Below are 25,655 nucleotides of genomic sequence, written 5' to 3'. Positions count from 1 at the left end.
GACAAAACTAAAGGACTCTTCTGTTGTTGTTGTTGTTTGCGGTGCGCGGGCCTCTCACCGTCACCGCCCCTCCCGGTTGAGGAGCACAGGCTCCGGAAACGCAGGCTTAGGGCCCAGCCGCTCCGCAGCACGTGGGATCTTCCAAGACTGGGGCACGAACCCGTGTGCCCTGCATCGGCAGGCGGACCCCCAACCACCGCGCCACCAGGGAAGCCCAGGACTCATTTTTATTTGGCATTATTAGGAGTCCATCACACAGGTTTTAAGGATTTCTGCTCAACCAGTATCTGTAAACTCTAGAAAGGTCCTTTGGAGTTTCTTCTAGGCTCTTTACATAAAAGTTTTCTTCAAAATTCTTATAAGAACAACAATTGAATGTGTTGAAATCATAGAATTTAGTACCTGATATCTTACGAGCTATTTTTAAATCAATTTCCTTGATATTGAGAACACAACTGGAAATTGAAATTACTGACTCCAAGTACCTTTATACTTCTCCATTAGATAAAAAATAAACTACTCTTCTTAGACTTAACTGAGATAATCCATGAGGACTACACTTTCATCAAATGAGAAAATTCCACAGCACTTCTCATGGCTCTTCTGTAACGGAAGAGCTCATGCACATCCTAGCCAAAGTTGAGTTTGCTCCTTAGATTAAGCAAGCTACTGGATGCCACTCGGCTTTACATCTTCTAAGGCAAAAGCACCAGAATGGGAAATAGCCAAAAGGAAACTCTTTAACCACAAGGTAACCTATCTTCATCACCTCTCTTTAGTTTCAAGAGAAAACCATAGCCAAGAAAAATCAAAACTTTATATTACCTTCCTTACTTGGTACAGGATTGCTAAAGCCAGCTGATTAATATACTGAGATAAAAAGTACTGGCAGCAAGAGTGTTGGATTAAATCAAAAGACTGGGATTTGGGATCTGGCTACAGCACTTACTACCTCTCTAGTTTTCTAACTACATGTAACTCTATGACCTCAGTTTCCTCATCTGTGAAATGAGGATAACCATTTGCCCCAGGGTTATTGTGAGATTCAAATCAGATAATGCAGGTAAAGAGTAATGTATAAACCATAAATGAAATAAATGTTTTTTTAATTTTTTTTTTTTTACTCTGTATGTCTTCCTAAAGAGCAGTCTATGCCAGTGCCTCACACTTGCTCAAAAGCCATGATTATCGCTTGTGACTTTGGAAATCACAAGATCCAAACAAATTAGTCAGCAACTGGACAGCACTCTGTCAGCATATGGTCATAGGCAAAGTTGGTAATCCAAGCAAGGAGATTCGTGTCCATCCCAGCAGAATGCATCTAAGCAGCAGGGCCACCCAACCCAGAGCACAGGCTGAGCAGTCCCGAAAGGAATGCCCCAGTAAATTCTCCCTTTCTTAAACCAGCACCCACACCACCTGACCCATTCTCTACCTCAGTTTCCATTTACTCCCTCATGGACTCCTCTGTTTAACCTCCAGTGTGTGTCCTTGACTTCGCTCCCATGGTAGATACATGCTCCCACTCTCCTGGCTCTGACCACAGCTTCACCTTTTCCTCTGGGGTCACACCTTAGGAAACACCCTTCCCAAATCAGCCTGGCCCCAAGCTTCTTGAAACCCAAACATTATGCCACACCCTTAGATAATTCCTATCTGTGAGCAAGGCCTGACAAATAATCCTTAAATTTTTTCCTAACCAATAATACTTAAATTTTTCCCTACCAGTCCTTAGTGATGGATTATAGCCATTCTAAACAATGTCTAAAGGATTTGAGAATTTTGTTTTGTGTGTGTATGTGTGTTTAACTTTAATGGTCTCTAAGGATTTCTAAATCTAATTATTAGAAATTTGGAAAAAGAAAATAACATGGGCCTTTGGAACGCTGGCTAGTTTAGCAGAGGCTGCAAGCCACAGTTTGACTGTAAACATCTCTCCTTGTACTCTCACCTCAAGGTCAGCATCTCCCAACTCACACTCATATCCAGGTAAAGAAACAAAGGAATTTTGGCAGAAAGAGAACATTGGATTTCATATCCCTTTGAGAAAGGCGTGGATTTCCATGATGGGAAAATCAGTCCAAGTCAAAACTAAGCATGTTAAAATATAAGCATCTGGAATAAAGGGGTGGTGGCACTCTCCAGAGTCCCCTGCTGGGGGCACACGTCATCTGTCCCTCCACTCCCACAGTCTAAGGACAGTGCCACATTCAATAAGAATCATATTTTCTAAAGGGGTAATAGAAGCATTCATTTAAGGTCTTACACCAACCAAAGCACAAACTCAGAAGGAACAAGGCAAAGATATAAATGGATTTTGATTTCTAAAGTTAAGCTGTGTGCCAAGAGAATTCAGCAGGAAATTTGGCTGAGGTTAGATGGCTGGATTCAGAGAGTAAATCAAGTGACATTAATCAAGGAGACTCTAGAATCCCACAGACTGATTTACGTTCATAGTTTTTTTTAAACTTACTTATTATGAAACCAAAAGGGGGAATCCTTTGAGGATGGTAGAATTACAAAATGGATTCATTCTATCAACATAGGTTTTGTTTGCACTCAATAAACCTAAGTAAATTATAGAAAGTCATGTAAGTGGGCCAGTAGGAAAGTTATTTTAGATAAAGAGGTAAGATTAAGTATTCATCATTTTTACAAAAACAATGAAATCATTATTCTTTAGCAGGACAAAACTTAAATGTATACATAAATAGCAATGTATATCCTATGATTAGCAAATTATCCTTTGTGTTTTCCAAGGTTTTCTGAGAAATTAACTTATTCCCAGAAATGCTTATTCAAAAGAGGGGTGGAGGGTGGGGGAGACAGGCAGATGCAGAGAAAAAGGAACAGGGATACGGAGAAAGAACAGGCTTCAGACAGAGAAGGATACAGATAAGAATTATATTGAGTTTATACGATAGGTAGGAACTGTTTCAGAAAAGAGGAAAGGGCAGTGATGTTTAGGATTAAAGGTCCAGAAGGAAGACCAAGAGTCAATTAGTGAGTGGAATGGTTAAGCCAGGACATTGTCCAAATGGGCATGTATGGGCTCAAACAGGAGACAGGACAGAACAGAGTTAAGGCCAAATTGAGGAGAAATTTAATATCCACGTTAAAGAGTTTAGGCAATGAGGTAATGATGGGCCTCTAAAGGTTTCTGAACTAAAAAGTAACACCAAGAAAAGACTGCTTTAAGAAGATCATTTGACAGTGAATATTTTCAATATCTATTAAGGTTTCTTTGCCTCTTAACCAAAAATTCCAAAATCTAATTATATAGTTTGGGTCTTTATTTGCTCTATATCTTTATTTAGATGCCTTACCATATCACCAGAAACTCATCATCTTGCGTCCAAAATCATTTCCCATACTACATTCCCTAACTTTCCCAGCATCCATACATCAGCCTTCCTTATCTTCTATTCCTTTTCTTCTTCCATTTCTCTCCTCCCTCCTTCCCTTCCTTTCTAGACACAGGCAATCATCAATTCCAACTGAACTCTCCTTTATAGTCTTGAGAATCTATTCATTGAGATATCCACCAACAATCCCCATTTCAGGCATTTCTGCAATGGAGAGTAGAACTGGCATCCCTTTAGCCAGTATTTTTGGCATCCAACTCATACTGCACACAATGCCTCTTGACACATGTTTTCAAATACCCCACATCTCATGTTTCTGTCTTCCAGGCTCTACTCTTTGCCTGGAAAGAGTATGAATGGTCGACGAATGGTCGGTCACCTCTCTCAGCCTGGGAAGGCCATAACTTTCTTTTCAGATCCAGCTTTAATTCAAGGCACATTCTCTAGGCATGTAGTCACTCTCTCCTCCATACTCTCAGGACTCCTGATAAATACTGTTATTAACAGTGGGTATTATTTACTGTGACTGTTCTGTGGCACTCTCCCCAGTTAGACACTAGGTCACTATAAGGTAGAGATCATGTCCTGCTTATCTGTATCCCAGCATCCAGCATAATACCCAGCCCAGTGAAGTTAACACATATATTTGCTGAATTAAAGAAACTGGATGATGTCTTAAGTCAAAAAATAAAGACTATTCCCCTGGAAGCTCTCCCTATCCAAAGACCTATCCAAGTTCGTCACTCAATAAACATTTTATTAAAACACTTACACGCAGTATTTAACAAGGTGTTGGTGATCTGGGCCTATCTACAAACTCAACCTGATATATCACTCACCACTATGTACATTGTTTTCAAGAAACACTCAACTATCTGTAGTTCTCTGGACATCCTCTCTTACTCCTCCCTGCCTCGATACCTGCTGTTTTGTCTGCTTGGGAGTCTTTCCGACTGCCTGTCTACCTAGGAAATTTCTATTTATTCAACTTTTGTCTGGTTGCTGTCTCCTTAGTAAAACTGGCTCTGACTTCTTTCTTTTCTGATCTTCCTAGACCCAAGAACACCTCCCTCACTGCACTCATTACTTTATGCTGGATCAGTTTTTTTCTTTATCTGTTTCCACTACTACTTTGTAAACTCCTTGAGTATCAAACCCTGTTGTGTTTATCTCTGTGTTCCCAATGCTCAGCCTAAAGGCCTAGAGGAGGGGAAGGAGAGGGAAGAGAAATAACAGAAGTAGCTGACATTTAAAAACACCTACATTACCAAGCATTGTTCCTAGCACATTACACTGACTACTTCTTTAAGTACTTCTTCCTATTATACCTATTTCATGGTAAAACTAAGATAACAGAAAGGTTAAGAATTTGCAAATCTAGTCCCAAATGTAGTAAGTAAAGAAGCCGGAAATCTTAAGATCTTAATCCAGGTGGTATGGCTATCCTTTGGTCTACTGCCTTTCTGGAATGGTGTCAGCAAACTTTCTCTGCCAAGGACCAGACAGCAAATATTTTAGGTTTTGTGAGCTATTTAGACTCTGTCACAACTACTCAACTCTGCTGTTGCAGTGCAAAAGTAGCCATAGCCCATATATGGCTGTATTCCAGCAAGAGGCTATTTGACAAAAACAGGTGGTAAGTCTGATTAGGACCCTAAGCCAGTTTGTTCATCTAGAAATTCAATAAATGTTCATCAAATTAAATTGGATCTAATGATGTTGGAAACCAAAACCTTCTCTCTGCCCTCAAGGAAAAGTTTTTCCCTTATCTTATCCTAAAGCCCTCAGCAGTTGCAGCCTTTAAGACTTTACTTGGCAGGCAAATCCACTCTAGGCACTCAAAAACCAGCTTCAGAACTGAAGTCAGTGGGATGGACATGGGGCCCTGATCTTTGTGCTAAGCTCCCACCCCTGAACTCTACCTTAAGAGACTATTGGATCTTAGCCAGATGCCTCTGCCCCCAGCAATGAAGTCTCACAAATAGATAACCTTTACTTCTAAGAAGAGAAGTCACTCCCAGGCTCTAGCCTGTATCTCCAACCCTTACCTGGCCTCCATCTGAGGTTTCTCATGTTATCAGTATAAATACACTAATACTGGAAACAGTAGGCAAACAGAAAACACTTCCACACTTAAGTGGGCCACAAGTTTCAACCCTAAGCAGTGAAGACTTCTTGGTGTTCCAGAATGTTGTTCCACAGCAGTCATGAGCACTGCTCTAACCTAGATCTTTTTATGTAAGTAGTATAATAATCAGAAAAGTAAGTATGAAAAAAAAAAGGATGAGAAAAAGAGGAGCTTATTGAATTGTAAATTCCTTTTTTTTTTCACTTCACCTCAGTGACATAAACCCCACCCTACAAAAGAACCATTTGAATTGACATATATACACTATTATACATAAAAGATAACTAATGAGAACCTACTGTATAGCCCAGGGAACTCTACTCAGTGCTCTGTAATGACCTATATGGGAATGGAGTCTAGAAGAGAGTGGATATATGTATATGTATGGCTGATTCACTTTGCTGTACAGCAGAAACTAACACAACATTGTAAATCAAGTATACTCCAATAAAAAAAATAACATTAATCTGAAAAAAAGAACCATTTGCTTTATATTTCACAATATTTTGACATCCTATTGGAACTGAGCAGAACCCTGCAGTACCCTCCTCCCCACCATTACAAAACCAAGAAGTTAATGACTAGGACAATATAGTCAGAGACTCAGTGTCTGATGTACATTCCTGAGTTGTTTCACAGGTACTATAACTGTCACCAGAGAAGACAGCTAACTGCATGGTGATCAGCTGTAGCCATGACATAAGCTACTGCAACTTGAGCAGTACTGAGTCTATGGCTAGCACAATTCTAAGAACTGGCCTCAAGAGAATGGGATTAACACTATTGCTCATAATAATCTATATCTTTGTGGGCATCAAAATAATTGTGGTTTGCTCTGCCTGCATATGTAAGCAGACAACTAAAATTGTCAGCAAAGAGATGCTATAGACCCATGATCACACCTTCCACTCTGAGAATACAGCACCCTATGTCAGCATGAAGAAGGTACAGAAGACAGACCTTCACCCCTAATCCCATAGAAATAGAATGATGTTCTGATAAGTGGGGTTATGTAAGCAGCTCTTTGCAGGAAACCACCCTCAGCAGGAAGCCCCTGTTCTTGTCACTTTAGCAAAGTTATATTGTAACTAACTCTTAAACCAGGCAGGCCCATGCTCTCTACTCATCTCTGGCCCAAGTACACCTTTCAAATCTTTTAATCACACAAAACCCTGCCTAACTTGTTGGTTCCTTCCTGTTGATCAAGGTAGAAATGAAGGATAAGTAATTAACAGATGACCAGATCTCTTCCCTAGCTTCCCCTTCCGTAATCTCCTGATCAAACTGGGTGAGCAAGATAACATCTAGAGGCAGATCAGGAAGAGTCAACAAGCCTGCACACTAGCCTGCACGCAGTGAGGGATGGCAACAACTCTGACCCCCTATCTCAATGATTAACTGGGATTATTTTCTGTTTCCCTTTAAAAGATTTCGTGGCCTAGCAGAATCTTGGGAGATGGTTTTTGAGGGACGCCGAGTCCACCATTTCCCCAGATTGCAGGCATTCTGATTAAAGGCACCTTTCCTTCCTACCAGCATCTGTGAGTACATAATTGATTTTGTAAGCAGCAAACAGCAGGATCGATTCGTTCCATAACACTATGAAGTCCACGTCCTATTATCCATTATCTTCGAAACGGGCAATCACAAAACTAGAAACAAAGTACACCAACTGCATGACAAGGATCATATATGCTGCTCACGGACACTCAGATCCAGAGAGGTTAGTATAATATCCTGATTTAATTCTAGTGAGGAATACTTTGTTGTTGAAATTCACTGAAGAAGGTAACATAACTTGTCCTAGGTGCTACAAGATGCTTCCCACCAGAAAAAAAAGTTTTAAACAGCAAAATAAACTATAAATGTACATTTTAAATATTATTAGATCATCACTTTGGTGTTTGACCCCTAAACTGAGTTGGGCTCACATTTGGAAAAGTGCATGATGCTGCCAGTGAATTTACCATACCCACTGTAATTCTGTGGTTGGCATAGGCCAGAGAGGGAGAATTACAATGGTGAATTACGAACTTCTTGAGGACAGGAAGTATGTATTATTCACCTTTGCCTCGCCAGAAAATCTGGCATATAGCAAGCCAGGAAATGTTTGTTAATAAATGAATGAATGAATTTAATGAAGCCAAGAATCTAGATAATTAAGTTTACAGAAACACACATGTTCTCCAAATTCCCTCAAGCATGCTTCAAAATCACTGTAATCCATGGGGACATTGGAAACTTTCCATCTGTGAGTGGGGAAACAACCCATGCCCTTATTTTCTCCAGCAGACTCACCGTCTTGCGTGTTTGGACTCAGGATTTGGGTCTTGAGTTCCTGCAGGCTAATTCCCAGACACCTGCAGATCTCCTCAGGGCTATAGGGTTCAGAGTGAAGGGCATCTTCTGTGATCAACAACATTTCTTCCAGACTGACCCCCAGCTTGGCCTGCACCTCCTCCAGCCGCAACACTTCCTCCCATGGCAAGCATTTGTGTTTAGCCAGGAGCTGCAAGTTCAAACCAAGATAATGGTCAGTTTTCATTTCAGATGTTGATATGCACTATATTAATGAGCCAGATTCAACTTTAAGCTTTTTTGTTTCCATTCAACCTATCCACAATTCCCACCATTGCTTGAAAATGCACGCTCGGTTCAGATGTTTGAAATTAAACATGCTTGTGTGACACTCACAGGCTAGTTGAGTATTTTTCCTAAAAAAACTAATCCTCCACTGATTTTTTTTGCCTGTCACCACTTTCCCTCAGGGCTATTTCTTTGAATAATTTTGTCCTTTTGTCCCTATTCAGTTAATCTCCAATACACCACTCTCTATAAAGTCTACAGAAAACTATTCAAATCTCACATGATCTGGGTCCTGAGGTGGGCACTGCATGCCCGATTTAATTTGAGCACTTCCTGTTTACAACATGCCTCTTTGAAATGGCTAATAAATTTAAGTATCTGGGCGTTTGGAGTCAAGTCCCAGATTGTAAATGAAAACCTCATTGGTGACCTTACGAAACACCACTGCAATAGGTCATTGGTGGTAGTAGAGCTGTATGTTTCTCCACCCTCAAGAAAAGAGTTTGGCTTCCAGTTGCATCCTGAGGCACCCCCTCAATCTACTGCAGCGGGTAGAGATATAAACCAAACCTTTGTAACTGGGTCCACTAATGGGAACCACACTCCAGAATGTGTGTCCCTCATTTTCCCCAAACCACCCTTCGGAGGTGACAATCAAAACAGTGAAGGTATCTCTCACCCTGAGGTCTACAAAATTCATTCCCCAGGTGTGAGGACCGCAGGCACAGACAGCACAAATGGCAAAAAGGAGCAAACAAAAGAAGGGGAAATGTGCCTCTGATTTACTCTTCTATTATGCTGATGATTTGATTTTCTTTCTTTTTGACAGGAAGCAGATTTACCAAAAGACCATTGTACTTGGTTAGGGCCACTCACTTCTGAAGAATGTTAATAACAGTAGTTCTTATATTCATTAATCCTCTTTTTAAAACTCTGGCTCATACGTTTGAAAGGAGTTAATGATTTTAAGGCAGAACTGGTGAAAAAGACAATAGAATTACATTTTTCTGTTCAGTTATTTCACAGAACATGGTGCCATTTTTAAAGCAAGGATACAGCTACGACCTTTCTTCTGACTTTGTTTGCTTAGCACATTTAATGTTTATTAGCAGTGCTAGATTGACACCTCCATAGACTAACTCATTCATTCATTCAACTCATTCATTCATGGTCTCTATTCCAGTGTATTCCAAAAATAATTTCAGAAAACTTATAGACATACATAAAACAAAAGAAAAACAAACAATATATTTATTTTATACAGAAAAAGAGCTGAAGTGGATGATCTCCTAGAATTACACTTCCTCGAAACACAGATCCAAATCCAACTGAGGTAAACAATGAAGTTAACAGAAATAATTCACACTTGTATAGTGCTGTATGATTTAAATGTGCTTTTTATTTCTTTTCAGCTTTGACAGCTCTGTGAGATAGGTATTATTACCCTATTTAAGAGATGAGAGTGACTTGCCCAAAGTCACCTAGCTAGTAAGGACAGAGTTGGAAATTTAACCCGTGTCCTGTACCACTTTCTTGCTTCCCCAAGGCCACATTCTCAATGGGCTATGCTTGATATCGATGTCACAAGACTCATTTTAGCTCAAATCACCACTAAAGTTTTAGAAATCGTTTCTAAATACAAACTAAGTTTTGTGTTAGAAGTGAATGTTCCAGTGATTTAAAACACTTTGAAAGATGGGTTCCTTCTAAAATAAAAGGAAATGGGAAAAAAATCAAAGAATGACCCCCAAGTGATGAGAATGGGCTCTTCCTAAGAACCTTGCAGTAAACACCGTCTCCAGGCTCCCAACCCTGACTTCATGTGAACAAGTCACTTTGCCTCAGGCACCTGATCCCAGGAAACTGGCCCAGGACTGTGTGGGAAGAAAGTCTTCGAGGGTTGCCTGCTGCCTACAAAGCTGTTTTCAAAGGCAGCCTCCCAATGCACTTTTGTTCCGCAAACAGAGGCACTAACATTCACTCTAGCAATATCCCAGTTTGCTGTTCGGCCCGCTTAGCTCTCAGCTGGAGGGTCCACACGGCCAATTGGGTGTGTATTTCAATTAAGAATGAAACCTACCACATGCCCTCAGCGACAGCTGCACAGCCATCAGTCGCTAAGTAGTGCACTACATTGTAGCAGTAAAATCGGAAAACTTCTTAAGCCCTTTAAAATTTGGCCCAGGAAACAGAAAGATGACTTGCAGATGAGGGAAGTGGGTGGGTAAGATCTGTTGCCCAAGACAGAACTTCATGAGGGAATTTGCCACTCACAGCCCTGTCGCCTGGCCCTACTTCACATTTGTGAAGCAGGGCTAGGAGTCAGGGCTATGGGTCATTTTGTGACAACTTCCGCACTCAGCAGCAGGGTGGGGATATAAGAGAAAGGAGTTCTTTGTCAATATCTACCATTTTCTTTTCACCACTACAAACATTAGGTGTTTATTTCCAATTCCATTCCTGGAAGGTTCCTGAGCCTGGCTGGTGTTCTGTGGACAAGAAAGCAGGCAACAAAAATTTTGTCCACAGTCATGGAAAGAGGTAAATAGTGCTAGGACCCTGTCTTAGGTTGGTTTCTCTCTGAAGCAGGCCCTGAGACAAGAATTTAGGGGGAGAGGGTGATACAGAGAAGTGCTGGTAGAGGAGTGGAAAATGAGACAGGAAGAGAAGCCAAGATGAAGTGCAGTGATGTGAGAGGTGAAGCGGGGCCTGCTGGACCCTCTGGGACCTGTACGTATAAACCTCGGATGTGTCCTACGCATAGACAAGAAAGCTCAGATATTTACCCGCTAACTGTCATCAACCATTGATTGAGGGCTGATTCCAAGGGTGTTAGCTCCCCAGACTTCCAGGCTGTCTCACGTGCAAACTCAGCGTTCTCCTGCAGCTAGAAGACATCCTCAGCCTGAGAGGGTCTCTGGGGCTTCTATTAAGAGGGTGTGGTAGGAGAGTGCTAAGATATGGGCTCTAACTCAGGAGCCTGTCTGTCAGAACCCACCTCTCTCTGACGTTCTCATTGCATTTTGCAGTATTAACAAGTCAACGGAAAAGTGTCAAGTCTTTCTCCTCACCAGGTCAGCAAAGGATAAAATTTCAAATCCCTTCTCTGACAAGTTGTTTTCCACACAACAAAAGCAGCTGTGTTGTTGTTGGTTTGGGTTCTATAAACCACCCATGCTTATTTTTTAAATTTGAAGAAACACGTAACAATTTGAAGTTTAAAAAAATTACAAAGTATAAACTAAATCACCTGTAATCATCCCAATAAGATAACCACCAATCTCCCATCTGATATCCTATGATACGTTTTTTATGCATACTTCTTACATATGTACACATATATAGTTTGACATAGATGGGATCATACATAACTGTTTTTATTGTGGATTTTTTTTTTTTTTTTTTGCTTATCTCCCCCTCCCCCTCCTCCAACTTCATGGAGCCATTCTACAGTGACTTCCGTGCCCACGTTCCACTCATAACCATCATGAACACATTGACAATGTTGACCTTCCCCAGTGTTGGTCATCCCCACTCTCCACGTTCTCCATATTAGTTTGCAGTCCACAGGATAAATCTGAAGAAATCTGCACAACTGTGCAGAATGACTCTACTACAATCCTCACTGCACCCTCAGCACAGCCTGTCTTTTTCTAAGGCATCCCCAAGCACGGTGCTCCGGATTTCATGAACACCTAACTCATAAGGGGCACAATGGAAAGAGCAGGGCTAAAGGTAGACCTGGACTCCTGCACTTAACTTAAAACAAGTCACAGCCTACCTTGGCTGGAAATTCCCAGCTTGTAAAATGGTACACCTAATGGCTACCGCACAAGATACACTGAAGATTAAATAAGATAATGCCTCTCTAGCTAGCTCTTTCCCACATGACACTTTTCCTATGCCTTCAAACGTATACAGGTGTTTCCTGTCATAAAATTCTTATTCCTAAAGCTACTGCTCTTAATTCCTCCTTCTCTTTTACTGTCCAACAACTAGAATCAGTGACCCATAGTCACCGCTTCTGGGCCCTCAGTGGCCACTCTAACTATTGAATATTGCCTCCCAAAGTCCTTCTTATCTCCAGAACCACTTCTAAAGCCACGGTATTTCTCTCAGTCCTCTAATTCCTTAATGAATCAGTGGCTGCTGGCACTCTTCACTACCTAGCTTCTTCAGATTCCCTGTTGTACTGGCCTGTGTAGCCCTGAATTTTCCCGGTTTCCCTCTCACCTCTCTGGTCCTTACATTTCCACCCATGACTCAGTTTTCTCCTTTCATTATGACTGAAGCCATCTCCCAAATGTAACCCCCGGACTTCTGCTCTTCTCTTACCACGTTCTCTCCCTCAGCAAACTGAACTCAGTCCTCGGTTTAAACTATTAACTCAAAATAGTTGAAAGACTATTGTCCAAACCAAGAGAAACATTCCAACCTCAAATTTCTAACCACTTATAAGAAAATTCCATGGGGAAGTATCATCACCTCCCACTTTCATATCACCTTCCATCCTACCTTCCCCATATCTATGACTGGCAGCACTATGCTTTCCACCCATCATTTCAGCTTAAAACTACAGCCCTTTTCGACTCAACACTTAGCCTTCACCTGCGCATGTCTGCATGCCATGCGTGTTCACTGCAGTGTATGAAGCACTCACGGCTCCTGACTGCATGGAACTCAGAGTCAACCCGAGGAGACAGGCATCAATTAATAATTATATAGTGAAGAACTTACTCCATTTGTGATAAACTACTATCATGGAAAAATACAGGACGTGGCAAGAGCATATAAAAGGGCATTTAACATAATGGAAGTGGGGAGGGTAGTCATTCCTCAACATAATGGCATTTAAGCCAAAAGGAAGACAGAAACCCAATCACAGAGAGCCTTATACCTGACCCTTTACTAGGTCCTGTCAGAGCTTCTTTCGTATCCCTCTCTTGTTATCCCATCCCCACTGACACTTTAAGACCCACTTCTCTTCAACCAAACAAAAGTTCCTGCTGCCAGCTTAATATTTTCTAGAATACCTTGCTAACATTTGCACTTCCAGGACCAAGCCTGGGTGATCCTCAGCACAGCACTCAAGGTCCTGCTACACCTGGTTCCACTATTCCCCAGTGTGTGCGTGCTGTGCCCTGCAGCCAGGACTCACCGTCCTGGGATACTCCACACCAGCATCCTGGCAGAGTGAGCTCAACTAAATCAATAGGCTGAGTGAAATTGGCTACATTCCTGGGTGTTTGGTTTTTCTCCACTCAAATTCAAGAAAACTGCAGAAGCCCTGAGAACCCACTTCTCCTCACCAGACAAAGAAAAAGCTCCATATTGACCACTAAGTGGCAGGAGCTAAAAAAAAAAAAAAGAAAAAGCTGGATGAGTGATGGCCGCCGACCAGACGCGCTCTGTAAAAAAATCACACTGTAAATTTTCCTTGAAGCATCAAAGGACCACATGAAACCCTCTCCTTCATTGCTTCACATGTTGCCACAAGGAGCTCAGGGTATGCAAAATGCAACAGCATAATTTCCCTTCCCTTTTTGACTTTCCATAATACTTATTATCAGCATCACACATCTTATCCCTCAATATAATTAAGGGATACTCTTTTTTATAGACATAAGGCAATTCTGGAAAAGTTTGTTGTTTTTTTTAATTTGTTTATTTTTGGCTGCATTGGGTCTTCGTTGTTGTGCACAGGCTTTCTCTAGTTGTGGCGAGTGGGGGCTACTCTTCGTTGTGGTGCACGGACTTCTCATTGTGGTGGCTTCTCTTGTTGCGGAGCACGGGCTCTAGGTGTGCGGGCTTCAGTAGTTGTGGCACGTGGGCTCAGTAGTTGTGGCTCGCAGGCTCCAGAGCACAGGCTCAGTAGTTGTGGTGCATGGGGTTGGTTGCTCCATGGCATCTGGGATCCTCCTAGACCAGGGCTCCAAACCTCTCTCCTTCATTGGCAGGCAGATTCCTAACCACTGTACCACTAGGGAAGTCCCCCAATTCTGGAAAAGTTTAAGCCACTGAATATGTATAAAATATGAAAAATTTTGTGCTCATTAAGGATTTCTGACTACTTTGTTAATTTAAGAACATAAAAATGTGCTTCACTTAAAAGAATCATTTGGTGGTGTGATGAACTGGGAGACTGGGATTGACATATATACACTAATATGTATAAAATGGATAACTAATAAGAACCTGCTGTAGAAAACAATAAATAAAATAAAATTCAAAAAAAGAATCATTTACGCAAATAATAATTATAAATCTCTATTGTGTTTGCCTTGAAATGTTTTAAATTTTAGTTCAAATGCCTCTGCAAGACTCTGACTTTTAATGAATCTGCATTAATTAGTCTGAGTAAGCTGTTAGAAAGAGAGGAGCAGGAAGGAAGAGAGGAAGAGGGAGAGAAAGGAGACTTAAGAACAGAAGAAATTATCAACATTAAAGCAAAACAAAGAAAAATCATCTTCATTGGTTTAGTGTACTTCCCTGTGCTAAGTAGATACAAAAGGTACTCATTTTTCAAAAAGGTACCTTGGGGAAATAGGAGGAGAGGAAAAATAAGTGTTATTTATTACAATTTTGCCATGTGGAGCTCTACTTAATCAGAATCATTTTCAAAACTATCCTGATCTGTCATTTCTCCACTAACACTTCATTTTTATTGTCTGAAAGCTGCAAGTTTATTCAGATTAAGACAAGGTTCTTTACTTTTTTACATGAGAGTTTATTTCCTGATTTAATGAGACCATTTCCAAACAAAAATTATACTCATTCACACGTTGCTGAAAACGGAAGAATGGCACCATACTGTAATTAAAATAAGCTTAGCAGAATTCCAGCCTATATTCCCTAGGCAAGAGCATATTCTTGGCATCAAGATCTATCTGCAGAGCCTATACTAGCAGTTTTATCTTTATTTCCCTTTTGTATATAACCTTGGATTCTCATGATTTGTAGCAACATGATTTAGAAAACATTCTGCATCTTGATAAAGACTTTCCATTTTCTTTCTTCCATATTTCAAAAGAGAGAAAAATTCAGAGTACTTAAAATAATGTGTTTTATCTACATCAATTGGGAGGAGTGTGTGGCAAAAAGTCAGTTTCACTGACCAAAGTACCTCTAAAATGCACATGGAGTTACACAGTTAAACTCAGAAGACAGCCTCAAGAACAAAAGGTTCTGCAGCAGATTAAGGTTTTCAGCTACTGCTCCAGAAAGAGAAGCCCTTTTTCTAGTTAACTCCCAAAAGACACCTCCCTCTCCCATCCTGACAACTTTCACTACAGAGCTTCAGCACCACAATTTTATTTCTCGTTTTCTTCTTGCATCTTTGGAAAAGCGTCGTTGCAATCTGAACCCATTTCACACATCTCATACTTGTTTTGGCTCACCTATGGGTCTCATAGATGATATCTAATTTCGTGATAAAACTCTGAAAACAATGTTGTGTATGTTTGAGGTCTCCTCAGGAAGGCAGCACTTACTCATATACCTCAAAATAAAAAGTCAACAAGAATAAGCCCTTAAACAAATAAGACACTAATTTCTTCCATCTCCTGAAAGAAGAAGTTTGCCTTAAGAGGGAAAAAAATTCACTGAAGCCTTTGACATTGAAAAGTTTACTGCACTACTTCTTCTCATATATGCACTGATCAGAAGAATTTAATATTGAAACATTTTTCACAGAATTTTTAGAAATTATCTGAATAAGTAAATTGCATATTTAAAACACTTAAATCATGATTTAAAGAAATGTTTAACACTAAAATTTTCCAGAAAAAAAAAAAAACACTTTTATTTTCTGGCTCATCCATTCCCAACTTCACAACCTCAGGGGATGGGAGTCAGGGGCAAAGTGGTATGTCAGCCCAAGGGATAACTACACCTTACACAGCTCCATGGTAGCTAGTCCAGTGCTGGGCACACCCTACGCACTTGTAAAAAGTTGTGAAATTGAGCAAAATAAATATGACAGGGCAGGTAACCCAGGGAATAGTTATTCATTTATTCAACACACGTTTACCCTGTGCCTACTTCAGCCTAAGCCCTATACCAGGCCTCAGGGATATAAGAGTTAACAAGTCGGACAGTCTTGGCCCTCAGGTAAACTCAAGTCAGAAAGAAGAGACAGACATCAAACAACTGTATAAGTATCATACCTGAGAGGCGCAAGTGCTATGAAATACAAAGAGAAACCCACCTTAGTCTGGGAGTAAGGAAGTCAAGGAAGGCTTTCCTGAGGGACACTTAGGCTGAGACTTCATAGAGGGCTGGGGCGAGAGCGTTCTGGGCATGTATAAAGCCCCTGCGATGAGAGTGAGCATATCATGGCTAGAGTGTAATGGGACTGAGGGATGCTAAGAGAGGAAGAGGGTGAGGTACACATCGGATCTTGCAGTTCTCTCCAGGAAGTGATAAGGACTTTCGACTGTATTCCAATGAAATGGAAAGCTTTTGAAAGGTGTTAAGCAGGGGAACTACCTGATCAGATTTAAATTTGTAAACCATCATTCTATCTGCTATTTGAAGGATGACTGGGAGAAAGCATGGTAGAGCTCCTGACCAAGATTCTACTCCCCAGCTCCCAGCCTCAATTCTCTCCAACTTTTAATTCATAACATGTGCCATTCTAGATCTTACGTAACATTTAATTTCTGTGCCATTTTTTAGAGCACCTGTTTACAGACCACCTGATCAAATACTAACCATTTCCTATTTCAAATCCCCCTAAGCTTTACTCCCTACTCTCTCTATTCTTATGTCCTGTATCCTTTTGTATATCTTCATGCTAAGTGTACAACAGGTATTCAGTGAATACTTCCTAAGTAGATTTAAGGCTTGACTAGCAAGTGTCTTTTAAGCTGTGGAACAGAGAACTGCCAAGACTCCCTTCTGGTGTGCATTTCCCTAGTAGATACCAAGCCTGTATTTTCAGAGGGAACAGTGATGGTCAATGGTGCATGCGACAGGACTGAGGGTTGAGGCTATCATCACTTTTGTCGAAGAAACAAGATTAGTTATGGTCACCTCCCATCAGTCACCTCCAACTATCTTTCTCCACCCGTAAACCTAGCCCATTGCCTGTACTACACAGATATAAGTTGAGCTGTCCTCTTCTCCCCATTGCCACCCTGGAAGACTCAACTGTGAAGTTCACATAGTTTCCAAATAGCTAGAGGTTGCAAGGCACTCCTATACATTTATTTATCTCCTGAGTTTGAAATCAAATTTCTCTGTACTAAAAAACTTCAGTTAGAACATTGCTGCAGTCAGAATGTTGCCCTAAATTTTAAGGAAAGAGACAAAATAATAGGGGATAAAGAGAAAAAGAACAAGAGAAAGCCTACTTCAAGTTTCACTAGTTTGCCAAGTTCATACCTTTGCAGCCAGCCGACACTCCATCACCCTGATATTGAAATGAGAAGTTGCTGCTTTATTCATTTCCACACAACTGTTGGCAATCACAAACACTGCTCCACTTGGGAGTTTCACATCAGTTGCCCTCAGAGGACTAAATTCTATCAACTTGGCCTATTGAGAAAAAAATGACAGGTGAGATATAATGTATTAGAATTCAAAAAATGTTTAACCATTTATGCATTTATTTATCTTTGTAAAAATTTTTCCCCAAAATGCATTCATTTATTCATTCAAATATTATTTACTGACTTCCAGGCACTGTACTAGGCACTAGAGATACAAGAGTGAACAAGACAGACACTGTCCCTGCCCTCATAGAGATTACAATTTAGTAGGAAAGGCAGTCAAGTAGTCAAATACACTGCCAGGTTGTGTTACAAGGGTAGCAAAGCACAGGGCACTATATAGAAACAACAGTTGTAGCACCTGATCAGATATAGCCTAGTGTAGGCACCTCTGAAAAAAAGGGAAATCTAAACTGAAACTTAAAAGATGAGCAAAAGTAGGACAGACAGAGGGTTTCTTTACCCAAATAGGATGTCAAGAAGAGGGAAGAGTATAAGCAAGTTCACAGGTAAAAAATACTATGAGGTCTTAATAGAGTCTTGGGTATTGCAATTTAGCTGGAGCTTAGTGTTTGAGGGAGGAGGCATGGTGAGAGGACAGAACTGAGCAGAGGGCAGGTAAAGCAGGGGTCAGATCATGAAGTACTTTTTGCAAGCCCAAAGAATTTGGACTTTGTTCAGACTCTACAGCTAACTTATGTTAACAACAGAACTCTTGCCATCATGTCTGCTTGGCAGGTCTCATTCAAAAGACCCAGAGTATTTTCTTAGCATTAAACCAAATTTCCTCATGCCTCCTGTCTTTGGCTTAGGGGAATCAACAACAAGTACTCTTAATAAGAAGAAATCCATGTATTCTTGGAAAATAGCCAAGCCTGTAGGAATCTGATGGAAAACTAAGAAAAGATTTTAAAGAAATGTCTCTTTCTATTTTGGAAATGGTCAGTTTATGGCAACTATGAAAACCTCTGCTGTCTATGGGAGTTGATAACCAAGGGGAAGTGGTATTGGCTAAGGAATTCATTCCTGGCTTCCTGTCAGCATTCTTTTCCCTACCACTAAAGCCCCAAAAATGTTGACAGAGAAAAATGATACCATGGAGTACATTACAAAAAAGAGGACTAGTGAATATATGTGGTAAGAGAACTAACATTTGGGTTTAAAACCAACAGGAGATTATGAAAATGCCATGAGATGAAATGATTTGGGACAAGAGCGGGAAAAGAGGTCCCAATAACTAGGGAGTTGAGAAATCGCATACTAACAATGAATTAGAGGGAGGGGAAAAAAAACACCTAGACACCTGAGGTATGATTCTGGAAGCTTAAGGGAGAGGTGATCAACATGAAACAGAACCAGTGAACTGGTGATAGCCTTGAATTACAAAGCAGTTGAGAAATACCATCCTACAATAGAGCCTAAGAGAATAAACTGCCCAGAAAAAAAAAGCACTCTGGGGATCTCAAGGCCTTCCTCTCTGGGCGAACATTCCCTGGTGGATATTTCCAAATAGCTCAATGCCACCTACAGTTCCTTCTTCTGCAAGAAATGATATGGACTGGTCCATCCCTCCTCCTTCGGTGCCAATGTAATGCTCACTCTTGGTGCAGATTTCTGCAAGTTCCACCTGGAAAAGTAAAAATTGATTTGCACTGTGAGTATATCATAATCTACTGCTCGTTCATTTCCTACTCCAGACATGACATATGGGTTTGAATTCCAGTGCAGCTCTGATCAACTGATAGTAGCTGCCTGCAGCATTGGGTTAACAAGAACTCCAATACTACCATTAAGCTCAATAGGAAAACATACAAAGATCAATTAATGTCTGCTATGAGTTGGAATGAGATATTGACTGTGCATGTTGTGTACAGTCTCGTCCCTCAGTACCAAGAGGAGATTCATTCCAGGACCCCACGGGATACCAAAATCTGAGGATGCTCAAGTTCCTTATATAATATGGCAAAGTACTTGCACATAACCTATGCACATCATCTCATATACTTCAGATAATCTCTAGATTACTTATAATACTTAATACAATGTAAATACTATGTAAATAGTTGTAAATACAATGTGAATGCCGCGTAAACAGTTGCCAGTGTGCAGCAAATTCAAGTTTTGCTTTTTGGAACTTTCTGGACTTTTTGGAATATTTTTGATCCATGGTTGGTTGAATCTGCAGATGCAGAACCTGAAAATATAAGGAGGGCCGACTGTATTTGCTATCCCTAAAAGACTTCACAGGGCAAGCAGTTTCTCCCATCTTTCTATTTGCTCCATCCCTCTCTAGACTGGCATCACCAAAAATCTCACATGGGCACTGATTCATTTCTGCCTCAGCTTTCTTTGTCTCCCAACAGTGGACTACTCCACAGTCTCCCCACAGCCTTATTTTCCAGTCCAAAAGTAATGCTGCCTCTGTGGCTTTTCCATTAAATGTAAGAATCAGAACTAGTGTCATCTCATCAGACACACCTTCCTCCAATCAACATGAAGAGGCCCAATACATTAACACATTTCTAATCCAAACTGAAAATGTCAAAATATCTATTTAAGAATCTTCTATGGCTTCCTATTCCTTCTATGGCTTCTTATTTCCTAGAAATAAGTTCAAATTCCTCAACCTGGCATTTCAAAGCTTTCCAAAATGTGCAACTAATTTACACATGGAATCATATTATCTACCACTCTTTTCCAATTATATTTGTCTCCATGACCATCTCACACATTTATGTAACCTGGTATTACTTCCTGTCTTCTCTCATATATATCCTATATTGCCATTCACTATCCGGCTTATTGGCCACCTACTATGGGCAAGTCCACTCAAATTTTCCTCCATCACAGTCTTCCTCAAATACTGTTCCCACTATGGCATCCTGCTTCTCTAAACCCTCACAACACTAACAGTATCATCCACTTATCCTACTATTCATTCATTCATTCTTTTTTTTTTTCTTCTAAGACTTGATTCAAGCCTTTATTTCTTACCTGTTTTACTGGAAGATCCCCCTAGAGCGATCATTCTGAAGCACTGATATAATCATCTCTTGCTTGCTTGGTTGCCAATGCTTTGACGATCATACTTCTCACTGTGGTACACAACAGCTCTAATAACTTATCCCTTGCTCACACCTCCATCCTGCTCTCCCACCACTAACCCTGTAAACCCTAGGCTCAGACCACTGGAAAAATGCTGTTCCTCGTCACCCCCAGGCTCTCTCAGTGCCTTTAAAACTGTGATTTCCTGTCCTCCTCACTCACTACTCCTCCCTCCAGCATCCTCCACGCGTCATTAGGATTAACCCAAGTGTCACCTCTCCCTTGGAGACCTCACCACCACCCAAAGGCACACACACTCCACATAATCCCTCGTCTATGCTCCCTGTATATAACTCTATGCTCATTTACCAAACCATGATTTAAGCGTGGCCTTCCTTGTGTGTTTATCCATCAGTCTATGAGAGCCCATGCAGTGCCCAGACCAGAGCCCACTTAACTAATAAGACTGAATCACACAGTGTTCATTATTGCTCTTTAATAGTGTCGGGTTTCAATCACATCTATTTACCCCAGAAAATTGTCAGTCCTGTGAGAAACAGACAAAATAGGTGTTTCTTTTGTGTTCCCTACCTCACACAATGCCGAGCACATAGTAAATACTCAATAAACACCCGCTGCTTTCACTTTCTGAGAATAGCTGCCCAGACATCATTTGATAGATCTTGTAAGTGTCATATTCCTTGTTGGATTCACTAACATTAATTTTGCCTCATGACACGAGGTAAGCTTGGTATTTTGACGTAATGGGCATTGTGCGTGGCCTAATGAACACACCAGAACTAGCAACCTTCCATAATAGGCACATTAAAAATAAATTAGTAACCAAAAGGTCAAAACACTTGGATTTTAAAATGTAAAGAAACAATATACCCAGGAGAAGAAGTCCATGCACAATTCATGAGGAATGAGGAGACCTGGGTCCCTACATAACTGTGACAGTGGCCAGTGTGAAAAGTCACCTCCCCACAACAGCAGTAACAGTCACACTTACATGCTAAGTACCTGGCATTATCTCTCCTTTAGGCCTCCAAACAACTCTCTGCTTATCCTTATCATACAGATGAGGAAAATGGGACTTGGAGACATAAACAGTGGAGAAGCCAGGATTTGATCCTCATCTGCCTGACTCCAAAGTTTGTGTTCTTTTCACACTGGACTTTTATTACTCCCCTACCCACCGCCAAATAATATAACCAGATAACATAGCCTATTTTTTTCACTACCTCAGAGGGATGTGAAATGACAAATGAGATCACCAAAATTTAAGTATTCTCCCTCTTAAGAGGAAAGAAACTAAGGCATCGAGAAGTATATGCTTATTGTTTTTAAAAGCCTCTGAATGTGTGGCAACAACTGTATACTTTAACAGAAATATGTTAATTTTTCCAGACTACCTATCTCCACGAAATTCAGAGGGACCCCAGGAGTCCCTAGCATCTCAGTGTCAAGGAGAGTCCATCTGCAGGGCTGCAGAAATCCCTATACTTTGCTGATACCTCTCATGCTGAATTCTGACATGTGGATCTCATTACTGGACAGACAATAACCATGAATTTTAAATGGAGGAAACAAAAAGAAAAGGAAGATAAGAAAGTTGAAAGATGAAAGAAAGGATGACTCATTTTACAGTCCCCCGGAATGCATGAGGAATTCAGTGGTAAATATAGAGGAAAGAAACTAGTACCAGAAGCTTCCAAATCTTGATTAAAGTCCCAATCCTCCTGCCAACTAGCTAGGTGACCTTAGATAGATTGCTTAACTTTTCTGAGTTTCCATTTCTTCATATACTGTTAGTAACAATAATAGTTTTCACAGTTAGAATTTATTGACTACTTACTATATGCCAGGTACTGTTCCAATTGCTTTGTATGAATTAATCATTTATTTCTCACAATGACCCTATAAGATAGGTATCTCCTCCTCATTTTACAGACAAGGAAACTGAGTGGGTTTATTAGCTGAGACTAGGCTAGTAATTACTAAAGCTGAAATTCAAACTCCACTTGTCCAACCCCAGAGCCCATACTCTTAATCACCAGGCTATATTACCTCCCATCCATAATATGGAGAAAAATACCTACCTCCCTGGCTATGGGATTATTGTGATGATCCAGTGAATTAGATAAAAACATCCTACAAACTCTAAAGAAGTATACAATTTTAAATTTTATTATTTTTACAGAATGAATAAGGAATCATCTGATTTATACATGTAAGTAGCTAAATCCCAAGCCAAATGTAAAAACAGGTTTAATTAATCTGGAACTCAGGACCATTTTTTTAACTGTTCAGGGGGAGTTCCCTGGTGGCCTAGTGGCTAGGATTCCAGGCTTTCACTCTCATGACCCTGGCTTCAATCCCTGTTTGGGGAACTAAGATCCCACAAGCCTTGAGGTGCAGCCCCCCCCCCAAAAAAATTTTTTTTTAAACTGTTCAGGGAAAGAGAGAACTTAAAAGATTCTGGGTGTCCCTAAGAGAACCAATTCAACAATAAAGTGTAATGGAGCTTCAGACAAACAGGAGAATGTGTGTTCCATTTAAAGCATCCCAGTCTAAATTGGGGGGCGGCAGGGAGGGGCGTGGAGGTGGGAGTCCCTGCCTGCCAAACAAAACATGCCTGTAGTATAAACTTCAACTGCAGGCCCATAGGCGGCTTCCCCAGTGGCCCTAGCCCTTCACCCCCATACTAAAAGCAAAAAGTTCAAATCCTAAAAGGTTATGAGATGCAAAGAAACTAGACACAAAAGATTTTTAATTTCAAATCTTGTTTAAGGAAAAACTTGCATGCCTCCGACAATAAGCAAAAATCAGTGCTAGGCCCATAGCCTTAGCCAGGGATGGCATGATCTGAACTCAGAGAACCATTAATGGAGGGTCCTTAACAGCAGGGGATGTAAACGGGAGCAGAGAATGCCTATCATTCTGGGTGATGTGAGGGAGACGTGTGAGCCTGCCTCACCCTTTCTATCCTTGGGGACACTGGAAATAGAACCGTAAAATGTGCTCCCAGAGTTATAATCAGGCAGAGTGACGTGCAAAGACACTAAACACTCCATACACACTTGAATTATGTAAAATATCAAGAGATTTCATGAGAATAAGAAGGAGCTTTCTAAAACACATTAACAAAAGTGTATGGAAAGAAGCCTATCGGAAGTTAACTTCCAGAACAAACCGAATCATGCTTTGTGACCACCTACAGGGGTGGGATAGGGAGGGGGGAGGGGGGGAGACGCAAGAGGGAGGAGATATGGGAACATATGTATATGTATAACTGATTCACTTTGTTGTAAAGCAGAAACTAACACACCATTGTAAAGCAATTATACTCCAATAAAGATGCCAAAAAAATGTTAAAAAAATCAATAAAAAATTATTAGGTAAACATCATAGTAACAATTCTTATAGGCAAGATACACTAATGGATAAATGGATGCAAGTTTGAAGAGAAAACAGAACAGTTACAGAAATTACTCCAAGACACTTATGAATTACAAAAGGAAAAATAGTGGAGAAATCTATCGGGCAGCAACTCAACTAAATGATAAAGTTTAAAATCACTAGTAATAAGATATATCAACATCATGATAGAATGCATAAAGAAGGACACATCACTTCTGTGATATTCTTGCCAAAAAATGCATAACCTCAATCTAATCATGACAAAAAAATCTGACAAACCCAAATTGATAGATATGAAAGTACTAAATAACTGACTGCAAAATAACTGAGCAGGACTTATCATAGTATCAGGGTCATGGAAGACAAAGAATGAGGAACTGCCACAGATTGGAAAAGCTTAAAGAGATACCATTAAATGCAATGTAGAATCCTGGAATAGATCCTCGAACAGAAAAAGAACATTAGGAGGAAAACTGGCGAAGTTTGAATGAAGTCTATAGTATAGTTAATAGTGTTGTATCAATGTTAATTTCCTGGTTTTGAAAATTGCACTATGGATATATAAGTTGTTAACATTCGGGAAAATGAGGTGACGTGTATACCTGAACTCTATTATTTTTTAACAGCTTTTTTGTGGTAGAAGTGATATACACATATTTAGTATAAATTTTAATAAGCTTGACACATGTATTCACCCATCAAAGCATCACCACAAGATAGTGAACACCTATCCATCACCTCTAAAAGTTTCCTAATGGTTTTTTGTGCTCCCTCGTTCCTGCATGACAGCCTGGGCTCCCCAGCCCACCTATCCCTGGCACAGACCTGCTTTCTGTCACCATAGATCAGCTTGCATTATCTAGAGTTCTGTGTAAATGAAAAAAATGTGCTCTTTTGTGTCTGAGTTCTTTCATGCAGCATAATTCTTTTTGAGATCCATCCATGTCATTTGTAGTTCATCCCTTCATACTGTTGGTAGTATTCCACTGTATGCCTATACCACAGTTTGTTTGTTCATGTGTCGGTTGACAGACATTTGGGTTGTTTTTAGCTTTTGGCTATTGCAGATAGAGCTGCTGTGAGCACTGGTGTATAACAACAACAACAAAAAGAACAAATCAAACTTGAGGACAGGATCCCTGATGCCTGAGGGATTCTGAGGCTCACCCACTTCACCTATCCTCCAAGCCACTCCCCCCAACACACAGGCAACCTGAGAACCCTCAGGCAAAAACAGCAAAGCTCTAATGAAGAAGGGACTCATTCCCCTCCCACCAATGTATCATGTCAAGAACCCCAGGCACCTCCTATCTCCAGACTGTCAGAAGACAATCTGACTACATGAGAAATTTTTCCAAAGTTTGTAGCCAATAAACTCATTTCTATTTTGACTCCTGCCCTCTGGACGGTTAGGAGAACCCTGGCATTATTCCTGGATCTTCTTTTAAAGCTACTGAAGATAGTTAATGAGGCTAATTTAGCCCTTTGTGTGGTTCTTCTCTTGAAGCAGCCTGGGAAAGAACCAAAAATCACATGGCCTCCCAAATTAAACAGTGTACCCCTCTGCTGACCAGTGGGGATCCAGTAATAAGAGAAATAACAGGGTTAGGTTTAATA

At 40.5% G+C, this 25,655-nt stretch overlaps 1 protein-coding gene across 4 annotated transcripts in view; it reads right to left on the bottom strand.

Moving 5' to 3' along the window:
• Positions 1-25,655, bottom strand: part of GALK2 (galactokinase 2) — a 167,948-nt gene that overhangs the window by 49,329 nt on the left and 92,964 nt on the right. For all 4 annotated transcript variants that reach the window (XM_067029221.1, XM_067029220.1, XM_059057907.2 and 1 more), the window contains 3 exons: positions 19,099-19,197; positions 17,464-17,616; positions 7,792-8,002 (listed from right to left, as the gene is read on the bottom strand). In XM_067029221.1, the coding sequence (XP_066885322.1) occupies positions 7,792-8,002; positions 17,464-17,616; positions 19,099-19,197 (463 nt within the window). The remainder of the gene's footprint in view (positions 1-7,791; positions 8,003-17,463; positions 17,617-19,098; positions 19,198-25,655) is intronic.

This window comes from Kogia breviceps, chromosome 3, assembly GCF_026419965.1.
Source record: "Kogia breviceps isolate mKogBre1 chromosome 3, mKogBre1 haplotype 1, whole genome shotgun sequence".
Classification (NCBI taxonomy): Eukaryota; Metazoa; Chordata; class Mammalia; order Artiodactyla; family Physeteridae; genus Kogia; species Kogia breviceps.
The sequence above is the reverse complement of the archived record's forward strand: the minus strand, read 5'-3'. Positions and strand labels throughout refer to the sequence as shown.